General features: G+C 39.2%; 1 protein-coding gene across 4 annotated transcripts in view; it reads left to right on the forward strand.

Annotated features, from left to right (window-relative positions):
* CLPB (ClpB family mitochondrial disaggregase) overlaps positions 1-19,723 on the forward strand; it is a 177,126-nt gene that overhangs the window by 73,585 nt on the left and 83,818 nt on the right. For all 4 annotated transcript variants that reach the window (XM_074217294.1, XM_074217295.1, XM_074217296.1 and 1 more), the window contains one exon: positions 6,348-6,476. In XM_074217294.1, the coding sequence (XP_074073395.1) occupies positions 6,348-6,476 (129 nt within the window). The remainder of the gene's footprint in view (positions 1-6,347; positions 6,477-19,723) is intronic.

The raw sequence follows: 19,723 nt of genomic DNA on the forward strand, positions 1-19,723 counted from the left end.
TCTAGGATCCAAACTCCCTTCTCCTAAATTTTTTCTACTACATGTGCTACCTCTTCAGTCACATTGTAATAACTCAATGTGACAAAGCAAGGGGAATCCCTAAGAAGAAACCCCAGCTCTCGTGTTAATTGACAGAATCTTGGAATCACCAAATATGAGTTGAAAGGGACCTCAGAAGTCATGTAGTCCAAACTACACCAGTACAGGAATTTCCTTTTCAGTGTCCTTGACAAGTTGTTGGAACTCCATCTTGAAAACTTTTTTTTTTTTTTTTTTTTTTAGTTTTTGCAAGGCAGTGGGGTTAAGTGGCTTGCCCAAGGCCACCCGGCTAGGTAATTATTAACTGTCTGAGGTCGGATTTGAACTCAGGTACTCCTGACTCCAGGGCGAGTGCTCTATCCACTGTGCCATCTAGCCACCCCCCCATCTTGAAAATTTCTAATGAAAACTCATTTCCTTTGACCCAAGGATTCACCCCCCAGTTCTGGGAGCAAGGAAACCAGAATTAGAGAAATACAAATTAAAATCCCTCCCATACATGCCAGAATATAAAAGTAGCAAAACTAGAAGCAGAACCAGCTCCCATTGATTAAGGGTTGGCTAAACAAATTGGGACATTCAAATGTAATAGAATATTATTGTTTTGTAGGGAAACATTAAGGAATTCAAAAACCTAGGAAGATTTATGTGAACTGATGTAATGAGGAAGCAGAACTAGAAGACCAGCAACAATGAAATGACCACAATAATATAAAAGAAAACAACACTAAAAAGCATTCAAACCATAATTTTATTTGGGGAGCTAATAATGAAATAGGCCTTCCTCTTCTCCATTGAGAGATGGAGTTTGATGTATGCTGTGAGGCACAGTATGTCCATTGGTTTTGTCTTAATATTCATAGTTGGAGGCAACAATAAAATTTCTATTTTAAGACCTTTAATAAAAAGAAATACACTTGTTTCTGAGACAGCCCACTGGGTAGCTGTAATTATTAGATTTTCTTGCATCAAACCAAAACCTATATCTTTTCAATTTCCACTCATTATCCTTAAGTAGCATGGCATTTTTGACTTGTCATAGAGCACCATTGAATTACATTGTTCTTTTTCACAGGATCTGGCACCTGTTAAGCAGTTAATAAATGCTTGTTGACTCAACCCTGGCTATAATCTAGCAAGTTGAGCCCTATTTTGTAGTGTGAAGTTCATTTTTTTTTAACTCAGGTATAATCTTGCCCTTTATCTGTGTGACCCTAGACAAAGACCCTTAAAAAGGAAAGTAACTTGATCCACATCTCAAGTCTCTTCCCTCCCTACCTCCCCCCCCCCCCCCCCCAGTCAGTGAAGCTAGTGCTGGGGTTGGCGATACAAGGTGGTTTTCTCTCCATCATGCTGCCTTCTGTAGTTTTCAAAACATCTATAAATGCCCATGGAATTTCAGTATGGGAAGTTTGGAACCTCAGGGCCTATCTAATCCAAGCATCACCTGAACCAGAGTCCCTTCTACTTTATACCTGAACAAATTATCATTGAGTCTTTGGAGACAGCCAATGAAAGATAATCAGCCATCCCCCAAGGCAGCCTTGTTTCACTTTTGTCCAAGTTTGAATGTTAAAATTTCCCTTGTATCAAGTACATATCTGTCCCCTGCACCATCTACACTCATTTTCTACCACTGCCACCATCCCCATTCGTCCATATATCTTTTTTTTGTTTTTTGTTTTGTTTTGTTTTTTAGTTTTTGTAAGACAATGGGGTTAAGTGGCTTGCCCAAGGCCACACAGCTAGGTAATTATTAATGTCTGAGGTCAGATTCGAACTCAGGTACTCCTGGCTCCAGAGCCGGTGCCCTATCCACTGTGCCACCTAGCCACCCCTTGTCCATATTTCTGATAAACATCCTACATTTCTTTAGCCAGTGTTCAAATAGCATGTTCTGTGCAGTCCTTATTGCCCTCCAGCTCATCACCTGCCTTCTTAAAATTCCCAAACAGAACACAATACCACAGATAGACTCAAACAGGGAATAGCACAGAGGAACTGTAAACCTCCCTACTCCTGAACACCACCTCTCAATGAAACACAAGATTCCACAACCTTTTTGACTGAAGTAATACAGTGTTGATGGATATTGAGTTACAGTTCACTAAAACCCTTTTCAGATAAATTACTGTCTAGTCATACTTTCCCTGCCCTGTGATTATGGAGTTAATTTTTTTAATTTGAGTGTAAAACTTACTCTTTTTTTTTTTAAGGCTTTACATTCATCATTCATATATTTCATCTTACTAGATTTGGATCAACATTCTAACCTGTAAAGACCTTTTTGGAACTGATTCTATATCTCAAACCAGTTCTCTTTCGATTTTACTGCACTTTATCACATTCACCACAAGACCCTGCACATAAAAATATCTCAGTAAATAATTGTTGGGTTGAAGTAAAAAAGTGTGAAAATGTATGTTAAGCACTTAGAAGATTGTATAGTGGGAAGTACTGTGAGATAGTGGAGAATCCTGGATTTGGAATCAGGACCTGAGTCCAAATGCCAGATTTCTCTGGAATGAAAAAAGATGTTTTTCTGATGACCTCTGAGATCCTTTGCAAGTTTGGAAATTGCTATAATCTAAAATGTTAGGCATCCCTCCTAGCTTTGGATTATTTGAAATTTGATAAGTATCCCTCTTTGCCTTTATTCAAGTCTTTGATAAAAATTTTAAATAAGAACCAAGGACAGATCCCAGGAAGTCCTCTACTAAAGACCTCTTTCCAATTGACCACAATTTATATTCTTTGAGTTTGGTCATCAGGTAGTCCTATGTCTGTTCCTTTATGGCTATCTAGCCAGGATTTCTACTTCTTCTCCGCAAAGATAGCACAAAAGACATTTTCAAATGATTTTGTTTAAATCTAGGTAAAGTGTAGTTAGAGAGATCTTTGAATTTACTAGTCTGGTTAACCTTACCAGCATTTCTCAAGTGTGGTCTGGGTACTTGAGAACTTTGAAATCAAAACTATTTCATAGTAATATTAAAATGACTTATTTTTAATATGGTAAATAGCCCTAGATAAAAAGCCACATAAACAAAAGCTCTTTTCTGGGGAGAGCATCCCTAATTTTTAAGAATGTTAAAAGAGTTAATCTTGCATTACCTCCTATTAGTGAAACCATGCTAATTCATTGTGATACTCACTATCATCTCTTAAGTAATCTAAAAATTTGTAAGCTACCTTAGACTTAGTGATCTGCACTCCTCTCTCTCTCTCTTTTTTTAAATCAAAATAACATTGTCCTTCTCCAAGTCTTTTGGTACTCCTTCCATAGTCTATAATTTTTCAGAATTTGGTAACAGATTCATCAGTTCTTTCATTTCCTTGGGATATAGATATACTGATTTAATGACTTGAATTCATGGGGAAGTTACCTACTTCTCTATTTAGCTTTGTTTTCACCTCCTAACTGGCTATTCTTTGATCTGTTCTTACAGGTTCAAGAATTCTTTTCCTTCCATTAGCAGAAAAAAAAATGGAACAAAATAAATTACAGCTTCTCTTATCATTGTTCAATCTGCCCTAAGCAGTGATTCCCCTTTCTGTTTTCTTCCTTTCCAATGTAAATCTCCCCAAAAAACACTCTTTTCCTCTGTCCTTAGCTTTTTTTTTTACCACTAGTCTCATTCTAACCTCTGTGATCTTGAGCAAATTTATTTTCCTCATCTGTAAATAGAAATTTTATATGTAAAGTTTTTTCTGACTCTTGACATTTTATATTTCCCATCCCTTCACATTCTGGCTTTCTTCTAGGTTCTGAGCTCCTTTCAAGTTTGATAATCTTTATGCTAGTATGTCTTCCTGCTGTGACATTTTATATTCCAGTGTCCCTTCCTACTTTGAAATTCTGTAGTTCTAGATTAGTCCAGGTGACATTAACTTAATCTTCTGAAATCCATTTTGAAAGTAAGCAAAGGAGGGACAGCTAGGTGGCACAGTGAATATAGCACCAGCCCTGGAGTCAGGAGTACCTGAGTTCAAATCTGGCCTCAGACTTTTAATAACTAGCTGTGTGGCCTTGGGCAAGCCACTTAACCCCATTGCCTTGCAAAAATATTAAAAAAAAAAGAAGAAGAAAGTAAGCAAAGGAGCAGAGGTAGAGGAACTTCCTCATTCTGGGGAGGGACAGAGAAGGAATACCTCTTTAACACCATGGAGAAAACTGTGAGGCTCAAGTTTCTTATTTTGAGGGAGGAAAGTCTTAATTAGACAAAGCCCAACTAGTTCTCAGCTATCCAATGTAATGGATGAGCAAGAATCTATGAAATTCACCAGTGTTATCTTCACTTCTTTCCCAGGCTTGTCTACCAGCACTTTGGAAATCATTGTACCCCATTTTCAGTCCCTTAGGGATTTGTGTGATAAAAGGCTTGTGTACCCATGACCGTGAATTTGCTCTACTACATCCCTAGCCAACAATTAGCCACCTCTTGTTCAATGATCTGCAATAATAAGAATCCCTTTACCCTTCAATGAAACCTGTTCTTTGTTAAAACCCTGATCATTTTAAGTTTTTTCTTTATATTGAATCCAAATCTGCTTCTTTGCTCTTTCCCCTCCCTATTCCCACACCCTGCATTAATCCTAATTCTGACATCAGAAGAGAGAGAATCAAAACTAATGGAAATTTAATAATTTAGAGATTATCCTTGTCAGCATCCTCTTTCCTTTAGCATAGGGATTTTTAAATATTTTACTGGAGCTTTCATTCATTTGACAAAAGTTCATTCTCAAATACTTCCTATATATATAGAACTCTGCTGGTGGAAACAGGATGGCTAATACAGGTATCAAAATATAGTACAAGGTATAGCCTATTCAGGATATGGGCAGCGTGCTTGGTCTACACAAAGTGCAGAATGGACAGAGGACTGGAACCTGAGCTATCTAAAGCTAGTAAGAAAGAAACAGATAACCTGAGGACTTGAGGAAGACATGATAACTGACTTTAGACAATCAACACTTAGAAGAGATTCTACTTAATCCTGCTTGTCCTAGATGGAAAATCTAGCAGCAAAAGATTGAATTGGGGTAGGGGGTGGGAAGAGAGCAATTTGATGTTCATATAAGGGCAAATTTGCTAATAGTCAGAAGAAATCTGGTTGTAGTGAACTCTCTGTTATGGGAGTTCTATAAGCAGAAAAGTTGCGTGATGACTACTGAATGGAGAGGTAGCAGGTGATCCCTGCTTCAGGTGCAGATTGGACTGCTGATTGACCCTTCTAGCCCCTCAGATTCTGTGATTCTGTATTTTGAATGGTGTTCAGCTAGCTGCTGTAGTCAAGGAAAGCTTCTTAGAGGAAATGAGACTTTTCTTGAACCTCAAAGGGTGTCTAGGATTTCACATGGCATAAGCATCAAATAAAATACATAAGATTATAAAAGAAAATAATTATATTGAAATACAATTATCAAAAAATTTTAATTCATGGACCTCATTAAATCTAGGATTATGAGCCTTAAATTAAGAGTCCCTTATAGTTGATTTGTTTTCCATTTTCTTTTTTTTAATTATTGGTTTTGGAAAAAAGCTAGGGATTCTGAGAGATGGAGGTACATTGGATCCAAGCTTTGGACACTGTAGTACAAAAGCATAAGAGATAGAAATATTGAATCTCATATCTGACTGAGTAAAAAAATCATATGTGCATGTAGGGGAAATGATATATATAAAATAAGATTCAAAAAGTAGCAGGGGATCAGATTTTTAGAGCTTTGAATGCCAAATACAATGTTGGCCAATATATACTAGATTTTCTTTCTGGTCAGAAACACGGAGCAATCAATAGCAGTGCCAAGCTCGTTGCAAAATATTTGGTTGAAGGAAATGTGGAGGAAAATATGAAAGAACATGATAGCGCCGTCACACAAAGCAATTGAAGGGAAGAGAGAAAATAAGCCTCCAAAAAATTATGAGATCCAGCTCAACCTATATCACTCCAAAAACATTTTTAGATGAAATTAAGACAACAAATACATGCAAACTGGAACAGATCTGTTGGCATTTCTTTAGTAGACTATGGAGAGGTAGTGTGGTATAGTCCCAAAAGCATTGAATCTTGAATCAGAAAACTCAAAACTGAAAACTTAGTTTTGCATCCAGATTCTTCATACTTATGTGTCCTCAGGGAAAAAAATCAACCTCCCTATGCTTTAATTTCCTCAAGTAGTAAATAATGGAGTTGAGCTAGATGTTCTCTAATTCTATCCAATTCTAAATCATATAATCTGAAATTAATTCTCCTAAGCATTCTAACTAAATTGTTGTTATTCCTCTCCCACCCTTTCTCCTGTAGTCCTGGTGACCCGAGAGGATGACTTCAACAATCGCCTGAACAACCGAGCTAGCTTCAAGGGCTGTACAGCCTTACATTATGCTGCCCTGGCTGATGACTACCGTACTGTAAAGGAGTTGGTGGAAGGAGGTAAGAAAGCCTAAGATGGTAGCATGGAGTAAGGAAAGAGCCAGCCTTCTGTCTTTGATTACAAGAGTCCTGGCTCCTCCCCAGATTTCCCCAAAGACCAAGACCAAAGATGTTAAAGATTTGAAAGTCCTATATTTATGTGCATAAAATATTTAAATACAGTGTCCTTGGCTTCTGGCATGTAACTGTGATAAGGGTCTGGAATGGGAGTTGGGTTTGCCCAGTATCTGATTTTTCTCTAACTCCAGTTTACTTTTATACCTCCTCCATCCCCTTAATTCACTTTACCAAGACAGGCAGAGGACAGACATCTAACATGGGGGACACAGTTCTTTGGGGAGCAAAAAGGGATGAAACTTTATCAGCATAATGAGTAAGACACCAACATTGTTCCTTTCTTGTTGTCATTCATAGAACACTTTGCACACAAAACATCCTTTTATATCCAGTGTCTCATTTGGTTGAGCTATATGAAAACCCTGCACAGAAAGCAGAGCAGAGCTTGCCATCTTTGTTTTACAGAGAAAGTGACTAGGCTCCAGAGCAGGAAAGTGCCTTGCCCAAGGTTACAGAGCCAATAAATTCTGGACCTTGGATCAAGCCAAGGTACCTTGACTTCTGGTCTTTTGCTCTTCCATGGAACTTTGGTACATGGTTTGGAACTCGGCTCTTCCTTCTGCCTTTTGCTTTTGCCTCCCAAGAAATACCACCCTCTGCTCCTGCATATTGCTGTCTTGGTAGCACTAATTCTGGACTACAAATACTCTCTGGGAATTGCACCTCTTCTCTGAGAGTGTTAGTAAGCTCTGAATCTGTGTCTCTAGTCAGGACCCAACAACATTTCAGGAAGAAGGGATGTCCTTCTTAGTCCCTTTCTTAGAACAGGACATGACCTCTCCAGGATTCTTATCATTCTGGTAAGCCCCCATAGCTGATCTAGCATGGAGGCCTTTGATTTTTTTTTTAATATTTCATGGGTGTCACTGTAGCTTCTCTATTTGTTATCCACCCTTCTCTATACTTATATAACTAGCCCACCTTTTCTCATTGTCTACATTGGTAACAGGAAGAATAACATTAATAATTCCTCTTATTTCTAGAGCATATAAAAATTCACTGTGTGTGTGTGTGTGTGTGTGTGTGCGCGTGCGCGTGTATGCACAGTGTAAAGGTTTCTGAAAAACCACCCAGTGAGGTAGGTCTCATTATCCCCATTTTACAAATGAGAAAACTGAAACTCACTGAAAAGAAATGAGTGACCCAAGACAACACAACTAGAAAGGGTCACATTACTGTAGAGTTTTTCCATTACTAATTGCTTCCCTATCCATGAACTCACTTGATTCTCACATCATCCTTGGCCAGAGGTTTTACATTTTATGGATGAAGGCTCACTCGGTCTCAAAAAGATGAACTGATATGCTTCTGATCATACAACTGTTTGAGTGACCTTGGAACTGGAACCAGCATCTTCTAATTCTATGTCTAGAATTCTATCCATCACTGTACCATTTCCTTAGTTTTTCAGGGAAAACAAATGGAATCATATCCTAAAGGATTTGCATTAAAAAAAAATTCCATATCACATGAGAAGAGAATAATACACTTGGTTAAACAGCAGTTTATCTGAAGAAGATCTAAAGGTGAACTGTCCTACAAAACTAAATTGTTCATGCCCTTTGACTTCACAAGACCTAAGCCCTCCTAGAGAGATACCCAAGTGAGTCCATGTATCTCGCAATATTTACTGTGCCACTGTTTATGATAGTAAACAACTGGAAATAGACCAGATGGCTTTCAATTGGGGAATAGCCAAACAAATGTTAGTAATGAAAATGGAATGGAATAGTATTGCAGTCTAAGAAACAGTGAATTATAAAGAGTTTGGAGAAACTTGAGAAGATTTATTTGATGCAAAACTAAATAAGCAAATCCAAGAGGAAAACCAGCATGACAAAGAAAATTTTTTTAGCTAAGTAAAACAATCCTAAAAGACATCAGAATTCAGATTAGTTCATCATAACACTGATGATGAGACATTCCTCTCCCCTATGCAGAGGTGATAGACTTTAGGTGCTGAATGAGATATATGTTGTCAGGCATGGTGAATGTCATTTGTTTTGTTTAACTATTTTTATTGTTCCTCTGAGAGTTGGAGGTTCTTTTGGGGTTGGAATACTGAGCAGTGACAACACTGTCTAAAAGCTTCAATAAAACTTATTTTTTTTAATGTGTGGGTTTTGGCAGACTGCCAGTCTTGTGATATTTGAGCTTAGATTTCATTTCCTTGAAGCAAGGTGTCTAGGGTTGCACATGATCACCACTCCATGTTCTGCTCTGGTACAACAGCATTAGAGTACTGGGTTCATTTCTGGGTGTCACATTTTAAGGACACTAGAGTGAACAAGATGGCCAAGATGGTAGAGATACTTGATAATTAGCATAAGGGACTACCTTGCCAGAACCAAGGATATTTATTCCCAGACAAGTAAAGATTTAGGGGAGGCATGATGACATATTTGAAGAAGATGGGATAGACTTTACTCTGACGCCAGAGGGTAGAACTAGAAAGTAATAGGTGGACATCAAAAAAAAAAAAAGGCCAATATCAGGAGAAACTTTGAATTAGATCCCTCCATATTTGGAATGAGTTACCTAAGCAAAGAGTGAATTTCCCTCTATCTAACAGCTAGATGGCCCCTTGTAGGAGGGAGAATCATTTTTCAGGTATAAGATGCACTAGAGTTCAGACAACTCTGAAATTCTTTGATCCTGAGAAACCCTTTAGTGAGAAAGAGAAGGGAAAGGGGTGAGTCATGCAAGAGTCAGGAACACCTGAAGATGACTTCTATCTAATAAGCAGCCATCGCTGATGGGGGAAAATTAAACTTCAGAGAAAACTTTACCCTGGCTAGTTACCAGTAAATATTCATTTGTCTTGTTCATGATTTCTTCCATAAAACAAGTCAGAATACAAGATGAGTTGTTAGTCCAGTCAGTTCTTCTCTCTCCCAAAGACTTTTAGGAATAGAACTGGGCACAGAACTCAATACACAAACAACATTGTCAATGAAACTGTACCTTTCACCTCCCTTTTGCCCCTACCCCCAATGACTTCAGAATAGGGAGTATAGCTGCAAAGTTCTTGCTAGTAGTAAACCTGTGGCTTCAAAGGTCATCCAGCTAGTGGGGCCTGAATAGTAACCCCAGATACAGCATCATCAGCACATGGTCTTTCCCTTTGAAAGACTTGATTCAGTGATAAGCCTCCCAAGCTGTGGCATTGTTCCTGAGAGGAGGCCCTTCCCTGGGCCAGGTCTCCTCCTTCAGGCCACTCCAGATAGAGCATATATGTCAGCATACTTTGACCCAAGACTGGCCTGCTGTGGTATCCATAAAAACTGATTGAGCTCCTCCCAAGGCAGGTGCTAGAAAAGTGTCCCAGAGCTGTATTGTTCTTGTCTTTTTGTTTTGTGGGTGAGGACACCATAGCTCCTTTCTGCTAATTGATGCACCCCTTTACCCCAGGGCCTTATGCTTCATCCCCTTTCACACTACCTCTTCTATCCCTCCGTTCCCCCCTGCCCCCTTCACAGTATCTCCTCCTGTATCTGCCTGGAAGTTGGTTCTAAAAGAGAACCCGCTCCCCTGGGATGAGATCGAACACCTTTAAAACAGTTCAGCCATGGTGTCTTTTGTAAAGCAGCTTCCCTGCCGGGGCCAGCCCCATTGACCCAAGCCAGGGGTATGCTTCCTGTCTGCTGACATGGAACAGATGCCCCCCAGCCCACTAGCCCCCCGGCCTTTCCACTTCCCCCCACCTGCTTTCTTCCAGAGTGTCCATTTACACACATCACCACTACCCCTCCCTTACTCCCTCCCTCTTGGCTTTCCCCAGCCCCAGGCCAAAGCCATTAATGATCCAGTTCTCCCCCTCCCACCGCTTCCACCTCAGACAAGTGGCCATCAGTCAGAATAGGCAGAGCCACCAGCAACCAACCTCTCCACCCTGACCTCTGCCCCCCACCCCCACCCCGCCGGCCTCTCATCGTGTTTAAGGGAGAGGCCCTTTTCCTTTTCCCTCTTCCCTTAGAGTGAGGCTGCCAATGATATTTCCAGAGTGTCCTTAGCAGCAAACGGGTGGGAGCAAGAAGAGAAAGATGTTTGAAACATTTTGGGGATCTTAAAATCATATAATCTTAGACTTGACAAGATTGTTCGAAGTCATTTAATCTAGAAACTAATGTTTCATCATCCTCCATTCCTAGAATCTTAGAAGTTCAAGACTTTCAGAGCGATATCTGACCCAGTCTTACAACCCTTGCACACATCCCCTCCAAAGCATCCCTGACAGGTTTAAGAAAATGAAAAAGCTCCAGTGGGTGAGTCAGAAAATCTAGATTCACATCCTGGCCCTGCAGCTTAGTACATGTGTAACCTTGAGCAAGTTGCTTAATTTCCTTGAGCCTCAGTTTCCTTCTCTTAAAAAATAAGGAAGGTGGACTAAATGATCCCTGAGGTCCTTTTGCCACTCTAAAGTCTTTAGAAAGCTGAGATTCACAGGATCTACTGTCATGCAGACATCTGGTCACATCATAACTCTTCTCAAAACCTATGGTTCCCTATTGCCCACTGAGATAAGTTCAAACACTTAACATTCAGAACCCTCCACAGTCAAGAAACAGCCTACCTTTTCAGCATCATCTCATTCACATCCCAGGTTCAGCCAATCTGTTCATCTTCTTTCCTCATGCTCCTCCCTTTGCTCCTCAGTGTCCTTTTTCAATTGAATTTCTGCTACTCAACCTTTAGAACCCAGCTCAAAATCTACTCCAAGGCAGTTTTCTTTGCTCCACTCTGGTTATGATTTACCAAGACCTTCAATAGTACCTTTTTTTTTACCTCACACATCAATGCTTTTATGTATTATTATGTTTATTTTTTATCCACCTTCCAGACAAATTGTTTTTGGGCAAGGGCCAGGTCCTAGCTAAATTCTGCAATTCTCCCGGTACCAAAAACAGCATTCTGCAAATAGTAGGCTCTTAATAAGTATCTGAATATAATTGAAATATTATTTTCAGGACCCTATGCTCCTGAGAATGAGTCTAGAAAAATGGAATCATAGGATTTAGAAAAAGAAGGAATTTAGAGACCTCCATTTTATGAAGAAAGGAACAGCTAAGAGGTCAGTGTATTTGGAAGGAAGTAAGGTTAGTAGGAAGGGCTCTAAATGCCAAATTACAGATTTTGTTTTTGATCCTGGAGATAATAGGAAATAACTTGGGTTTATTAATGTTATAAAAAACTTCTCCTGCCTTTAATTCAGAGACGACCTCCTTCATATTCCAAGATGTCCACCTTATTAGCCCTTCCTCTCCAAAAAAATGATCTTTTCCTACTTCTGAACCATTCAGCTTTTTGATTATATCTCTCTGGTATTTGTACATTCTGAATTAGTATTGTCAGTATTGACATGATCTTTTTTATTCCTACATCCACTCCCTCCCTTATGCCACCCCTCCCCTCAAATTAATCCATGATTCTATAAGAAATAGGTCTATGTATCATTCATTTCTGTCTTCCTACAGCAGATTCAAGAACCCATTCATAAGTTTGTGTTGACTGAATAAAACCCTTGAAACAAAATAAACAATAACTCTCAACCTGGAATATATGTCTTTTCCATATCTACTTTGTGGCAAACAGAAACCATTATTGTTTCCTAAGTTGAATCATATAGATCAGTTGCCACAATAAAGAGGTCAGAAGAGCTTATAAATCACTGTCCAACATATACACTTGATATCTTCTTGCCAGGTAGAGTGATTTGGGCTCCAAAAATGATAACACTTTTTTAGAAAACAAATTCTGTATTACTTGACATGGAAAGATGATGGAAGAATACAACCAGTGTCATCTTTTAAAATGAGAACAGTAGAGGGGGGAAAAAATCCAACCTATAAGAAGATTGGTGAGAGATTCAATTAAACCAGACTATTCAAAGAACATTTAAGGATAAGACTGGAGAGAGGACATAGAGAAAAAAATGGAAGATTCTCAGTTTCTATAACAAACCTCCATCAGTAATTGCTGACCCATATGACTTATTTTCTTGTCTTGAAGACAATCTCTTGAAGTCATTTTTGATGAAAGTATGGTTATTTGGGGCAGCTAGATGGTGCAGTGGATAGAGCACTGGCCTTGGAGTCAGGAGTACCTGAGTTCAAATCCGGCCTCAGACACTTAATAATTACCTAGTCGTGTGGCCTTGAGCAAGCCACTTAACCCCATTGCCTTGCAAAATCTAAAAAAAAAAAAAATGGTTATTTAATTTTATCCAACAAATGTTTATTAAATGCTTATTGTAGACAAAGCAATATGCAAAGCACATGAGAAACAAACAAAATGTCTTGCTCTGAGACAGTTTACATTCTAATGGGGTGAGATTGGAAGAGGTATGGATTAGAAGAGGGAGGGTGACAATAAAAAATGCAGGCTAAGTAAATCCAAAATATTTCAAGCTTGGGAGCAACACCTTTTGCAAAGGTACAAAAAGTCATGAGATCAGTCCCCAACCTTCTCATTTTACATAAGATGTACCTGAGGCCCAGAACAATTAATAAATAATCCTGTTTGGTGTTCAAAATCCTTCAAATATAGCCTCCCATCTTTCCAGTCTTCTTATACTTACATTAGCCTCCCAGATATTCCATGGACAAGACACTCTAACTCTTGGCATTCTCTCTAGCTGTTCCTCACACCTGGAATGCTTTTCTTCCTTATTGCCACTTCTTGGCTTCCCTTGTCTCCTCAAGTCCCAGCTCCAGTCCTACCTTCTACAGGAAACCTTTTCCCACACCCATAATGCTATGCCCTCCCTCTGTTGATCATTTTCCATTGATCCCATATAGAATTTATTTGTTCATGGTTGGTTTTTGTCTCTCCCATTAGAATGTGAGCCCCCGAGAGTTTGAAACATCTTTTGCCTTTCTTTATATCCCTGCTGTGCTTATCATAGTGTCTGATATGTAATGGTCAATAAATGCTTTTTGACTAATGACCAGAGTCAACCAAGGAGGAATTGGCTTTGAATCCAGGACCTTGGATCCCAATCCAGCACCCTTCCCACCACACCATACTGCCTCCTGAAGCAAGAGAAGGGGATAGACAAATGAGATTTATAAGTGGGGAATTTGAGTCCCAAAGAGTTTTAAATGACTTTCCCAAGGTCACATAGGGAATAAGTGGGAAAGACAGGATTCAGACCCCAGTTCTCTGACTCTCAATCTCACACTCCACCATCATCCTTCCAAACCCAGAAACTCCTCAATATTTTGGGCAGACCCTTTGTGAAGGATTTACAGAAGAACATAAAGTGAACAAGCTGATCACATACATAAAAGAACTAAGGAAGGATAAACAATTGAGTCTCTACTCCCCAGCCCCTCAGTTCCTCTAGCTACAAATATTGTTCTCTTCATATTACATAACACTGTCTTCTCTTCTCATTGTTCCCCATCTGCCCCCTCTCTCTTGAATCTTAACATCCTCCTCATCTTGCCATCACACTCCCACCACTTTGAGCTTCATGAAACCCAACTCTATCATCCCCCGAATTTCCCATTTGGCTGCCTTCTCACCTACCTATCACTAGAGTCCCTCAATTGAGTGAGTATAAAGTTCTCAAATTCCCCACCCTTTTTATCTAGGGGAAAAGTTCCGCCTTAGTTCTGACATTCTTCTCTTTAGCAAACAGTTAGTTTGCTGTCAGGACCCGGAATCTTCTATATCACCCTTGACCCCAAACTCTGTTTTCTTTCTCAAGTTCCACTTGACTGGTTGACTGCTATACCAACAGATGCTGGGGAAATGCATCCTTCCTCTGGGCCCTACATCTGCTAAAACCTCTGATTTTCTTTCTGACTTTTACCAGCAGAGTTGAGAGGGCAGAAAAACACTTGAACTGGAGCCAAACCTGAGCTTCAGTCCAAGTCAGCAACTGACTCACTAAATCATCTCAGGAAAATCTCTTCTGCTTTCTTGACCTCAGTGTTCTTTTCTGCCAAATGAAGGGTTTGACTCAATGACCTTCATGTCTCCTTTCAGCTTGGATGTTCTATGATTCTATCATTTTGTCATTAGCATACTCTGTTGTCAAGAATATCCCATATTCTCTATTACTTGTCACCCCTCAGTTAATTTAATTTGTAAATTCAAAATTTTCCATTTCACAATAAAGCAGTGAGCTTTGTCGAGAGTCTCCTGTATATTTCCCTTCATCTTCACAACTTTCCTAACCTGTTCTCCTTCTGCACTTTAGAGCTAAACTATCTCCTTTCTGTGCCGTGTTACACATTTTACCTTGCAATAGAGAATCACAGAATTTGACAACTGGAAGAGACCTCAGAGACCAGTTAGTCCAAACCCATACACAAAAGGATCTTCATTGTATCCATGTGGACAAGTGATCATCCAGTCAAGGAAGGGGAAACCATTGAAGATGATAATTCTGTCCATCCTTTCAAGTATGCCACCTTCCTCACTCAGGATGGTATGATACTCTGTTGATCAAGCCTGATATTAGTTTTTTGGCTGCTAGGTCTCAGTACTTTTTTTTTTTCACCTGCTATTCACTTAACATCCTCAGATCTTTTTCACATATACTTATTCTAATAAAGGGAAAGAGAACAAGCTTTTATTAAATTCCTACTACAGGTGCTTTGCTAAGCACTTTGGAAATAGTGTCTCATTTAATCCTCACAACAACCCAGGGAAATAAATTCTGTTATTATTTTCATTTTATAGTTGAAAACTGAGGCAAACAAATTTAAGTGGCTTGTCCAGAATCACATGGGTAAGTATGTGAGATTGAATTTGAATTTAGATCTTCCTGACTCCAGGCTTTTTACTGTCTAGCTGCCTCTGGTTCTGAATTAAATATGAATAGATATCAAATCATATATATTCTATATAATAAATGCAAAACCACTGGGAAAGAGAGTGAAGTAGTTAGACTGGAAGAAATGAGACACCACAGGCTAAGTAAGATTTTTGAGATCTGAAGAGTAGTATGAGAGGGTATTCCAGACAGGAGAAGGGTTTTAGTAAAAGTCAAAAAGTCCAGGATTGAGTCTATGGTAGGGATGAAACTGGGAAGTGATAGGCCCATGGAGAATCACGGGCCTCATTGCCTCCATAATACTAGCCCTCAGTGCATGCCCACAACCCTTCCGGACTGATTTTTAAATGAGTAAATAAAAGTAACATAAAAAGACTGACATAACTTTATGTTTTAGTAGTTTTTTTGTTTAATAGAAAAAATGAGTTCAAACTTTATAAGTTTAAGTCTAAGCTTTATTGTAAGTATTGTCCAGTGTGTTTATTCTAAGTGTTGTCTTTATTTGTATAACTGCTAAATATTTCTATTGTTCCACTTTATTCATAGTGTAGCTCTTTGTACACAGCTTTACATGTTACATGGTATTATTCATTTGTCACCACTCCATCACATACAATGTTCAATTGAATTCAATTCAATTTGTTCAGCCATTATCCAGTAGTTAGGGACACAGATTTGTTTCCCGTTTTTTGCCATTATAATTGGCACTGCTTTTTCATATTTTCTTATAGATTGGTCTTTACCTTTTCTCAGTGGATGGCAAAAATTCAATATTGAAGCTAGCGGATCAAGAATATGAATAGTTTTATAATTTTTCTTACATACTTTACAATAATTTTCCAAAATTGTTGGATCATTTCCAGCTCTACCGGCAGTGACTTCCTGTGCCTGTTTTCTCTTGGGTTCCCTTTCTCTGCCCACTCATTTGACAATCACATGCCATTTAGTGTCATTAACTACTATGTTAGAGCAGAAAGAGTGCTGACTTTGGAGTCACAAGATCACACTTTGCCTGTCTCTGCTGCCTCCTACTTGCATTCAACCAGGATAAGTCAGTTTTCCTCAATAAGTAAGCCTCAGTTTCCTCTCCTGTAAAAGGATCATGGATTTTAAACCTATTATCCACGGACCCCAGAGGATCTGTAGTTGGATTGTAGATGGTCCATGAACTTGCACAAGGAGGAAAATACCCTTCTTTTCACTAATCACTAACAGAAATTTAGCAATTCCTTAAGTAATGAATAGAAGCAGCAAAAATGTTCTGAAGAAGAGTCCTTAGACTTCACCAAAGACTTAACCAAAAGGTTAAAGACCATCAGACTAGATTATCTCATAGGTAACTTCTGACTCTGAACTTAAGATGCCTTGACATCAATTATTGTTTAATCATTTCCCTTTATTTGACTTTTCTTTGTTGTTTTAGTTTTGGAGGTTTGAGAGTTTTGAAGATTTTTTCCCCTAAGGCAGTCAGTTAAATGACATATCTAATACTGGATTTGAACTCGGATCCTCCTGACTCCAGGGCCAGTACTCTATTCACTATGCCTTTTAGCTGCCCCATTTGACTTTTTTTATGCTATATAAATATTTCACTTGTTTTCCAATTATATACAATAGTAGTTTTTCCCAAGCATTTTTTTGTAAGGCTTTGAATTTTACAATTTTTCCCCCCACTCTCTTTTCCCTCCCCCCTCCTCCCACCAGAAGGCAATCTGATAGTATTTACATTGTTTCCATAATATGCAGTGATCAAAATTAAATTAGTTTAGGGGTGGCTAGATGGCTCAGTAGATAAAGCACCGGCCCTGGAGTCAGGAGTACCTGGGTTCAAATCCAGTCTCAGATACTTAATAATTACCTAGCTGTATGACCTTGGGCAAGCCACTTAATCCCGTTTGCCTTGCAAAAACCTAAAAAAAAAAAATTAAATTAGTTTAGAGAAAAACAATATCCTTGAGAAAGAAACAATATTACAGATCACAAAATTATATAGATATTAAAAAAACTGAAAGTAATAATCTTTGGTCTCTGTTTAAACTCCACGATTCTTTCTCTGGATACAGATGCTATTCTCCATCATAGATACCCTAAAATTGCACTGATGGAGTGAGCAAGTCCATTAAGGTTGATCATCACCCCCATGTTTTTGTTAGGATGTATAATGTTGTTCTGGTTCTGCTCATCTCACTCGGCCTCAGTATATGCAAGTCTTTCCAGGCTTCTCTGAAATCCCATCCCTCCTGATTTCTAATAGAACAATAGTGTTACATAACATACTTATACCACAATATTTAGCCATTCCCCAATTGATGAACATCCCCTTGATTTTCAATTCTTTGCCACTACAAACACAGAGCTGCTATGAATATTTTTGTACAAGTGGTTTTTTTACCCTTTTTCAGGGTATAGACCCAGTAGTGGTATTGCTGGATCAAAGGGTATGCACATTTTTATTGCCCTTTAGGCATAATTCCAAATTGCTTTCCAGAAAGGTTGGATCCACTCACAACTCCCCCAGCAATGTTTTCTAAATAAACTGAACACTTTTAGAACAATTTCCCTAATTTTCCCTAAAACAAAGTCCAGCTGGTCCTCATTTCTCCTCCTTCATGGTAAAGACAGTGACTGAATATTTTGTTGACTAAGAGTTCTAAGGAGTTGAGTCCTCCTGTAGAAATATAAGTCACTATGCTTGGCCGAACCCCAAGATCCAGACCTGAAACTTAGTGCCTACTCAAATTGGCCTCATTCTCATTATGGGACTCAGTTTTCCTGGATATATGTAGTCCCCAAAGACTACCTCCAACAAGGTCTTCAAATCACTAGAAACTTAGACCTTCACAGGACTTTAGAGAATAGGGAGATTAACAGTGGTAAATGTGAAGTGAGTTTAGGACCATCTTCATAGATTGTTGGCATTGGTCTTCTCTGGCATCACCATTTTGGGTTCAGATCTTAAAATATCTTTGATGTGGGCTCAGAATCTCTCAACTGCCATTTCCTACTGTCTACCACTTTATCCCTATTGGGCCTTCAGATGCCACCTACTTAAATCTGATCTCTCCTTCTTCTGAACTCTCATTGTATTTTCTCTATCCCAAATAAAAACAAAACAAGTATTTTACTTATTATGTACTGTCTTGCCATTTCTGTCATCTTGATTATCTGCTTGACTTCAGAGGATAGAACTGGGAGCAGTGGGCAAAAGGTTCATTTCAATTCCAGATCAGGTAATACAGCACAGTCCCTCATCTCAAGAGGCCATCCAGTAGATGCTGAGTCAACATTTGTTGGGAATGTTCCGAAGGAATCATCAGATTTTGTAGGTGGGAGACACCTTCAAGATCTCCTCATTTAGCTTCTTCATGTGAAAAAGAGCAAAACAGAACCAGCTAAGCCATAGTGTTGCTGAGTTACTGGATTACTCATTTGATATTTAAATAGCAGACCTGAACTTCATTCTGAATACTCCTGCTATAGATCTGATGTCATTTCCATCCTAAATCACATTCTGTCCAGATTCAGGACAGACTAGAAACCATCAAAGTGCTTCCTGGCCCTCAGACTATGTAAATTACTATCTCTCCACTAGAACTTACCTTCTTTCTCTCAGCAAGGTTTCTCTCTCTCTCTCTCTCTCTCTCTCTCTCTCTCTCTCTCTCAGAATATCTCAGCCCAAGACCTAGTAAATATGTGTTACATGGAAATCTAAAAGCCCTTCATTTCTCACCTCAGGGGAGCCAACTGGCCTCTAAGGCAAATTCAGTGTCCCAGGGCTTCCTCCTGGCAACAGGAAGCAAGTGGAACCAGTTTGGGTCCTGTCAAGGAATTGTCTTTTAGAGACCTCCCTGGATCTCGGACAGTCTCCTCTTTTGTGCTGTTGTTAATATCCTGTTTTTAAAGCACCATTGAAAGCTGATCAGACAGCACGTCTGCCTCATTATTTCTGACCTTCTGTCTGTCTCCTTTAGTCCCCGTAACTTGAGAAAACTCATGCAGTAGAACTTCGAACTGCCAGAGTAGACCCAGTAATTTCCCCTCTTAGGGAAGGAGGGAAGGACCACCTTGTGCCATAGAAACAGAGCTGGAAGGAATCTCAGATATCAGGTAGCCCAACCCTCTCATTTCATAGACGAGTAAACTGAGACCCAACAAGGTTTGATCTCTGTGCAGGGTCATATACCCTGAATCAGAGGTGGACTGAGGTCTCCAAACTTCTATTTTGTGTGTTCTTATGGTTAGCATGTATACACACACACACACACACACACACACACACCTTTTCCACAATCCTTTAATGACCCTCAAGCAGTCTTCAGAGGAGCTATCTCTGACTTCCTGGCCA

This window comes from Macrotis lagotis, chromosome 1, assembly GCF_037893015.1.
Source record: "Macrotis lagotis isolate mMagLag1 chromosome 1, bilby.v1.9.chrom.fasta, whole genome shotgun sequence".
NCBI classification, from domain to species: Eukaryota; Metazoa; Chordata; class Mammalia; order Peramelemorphia; family Peramelidae; genus Macrotis; species Macrotis lagotis.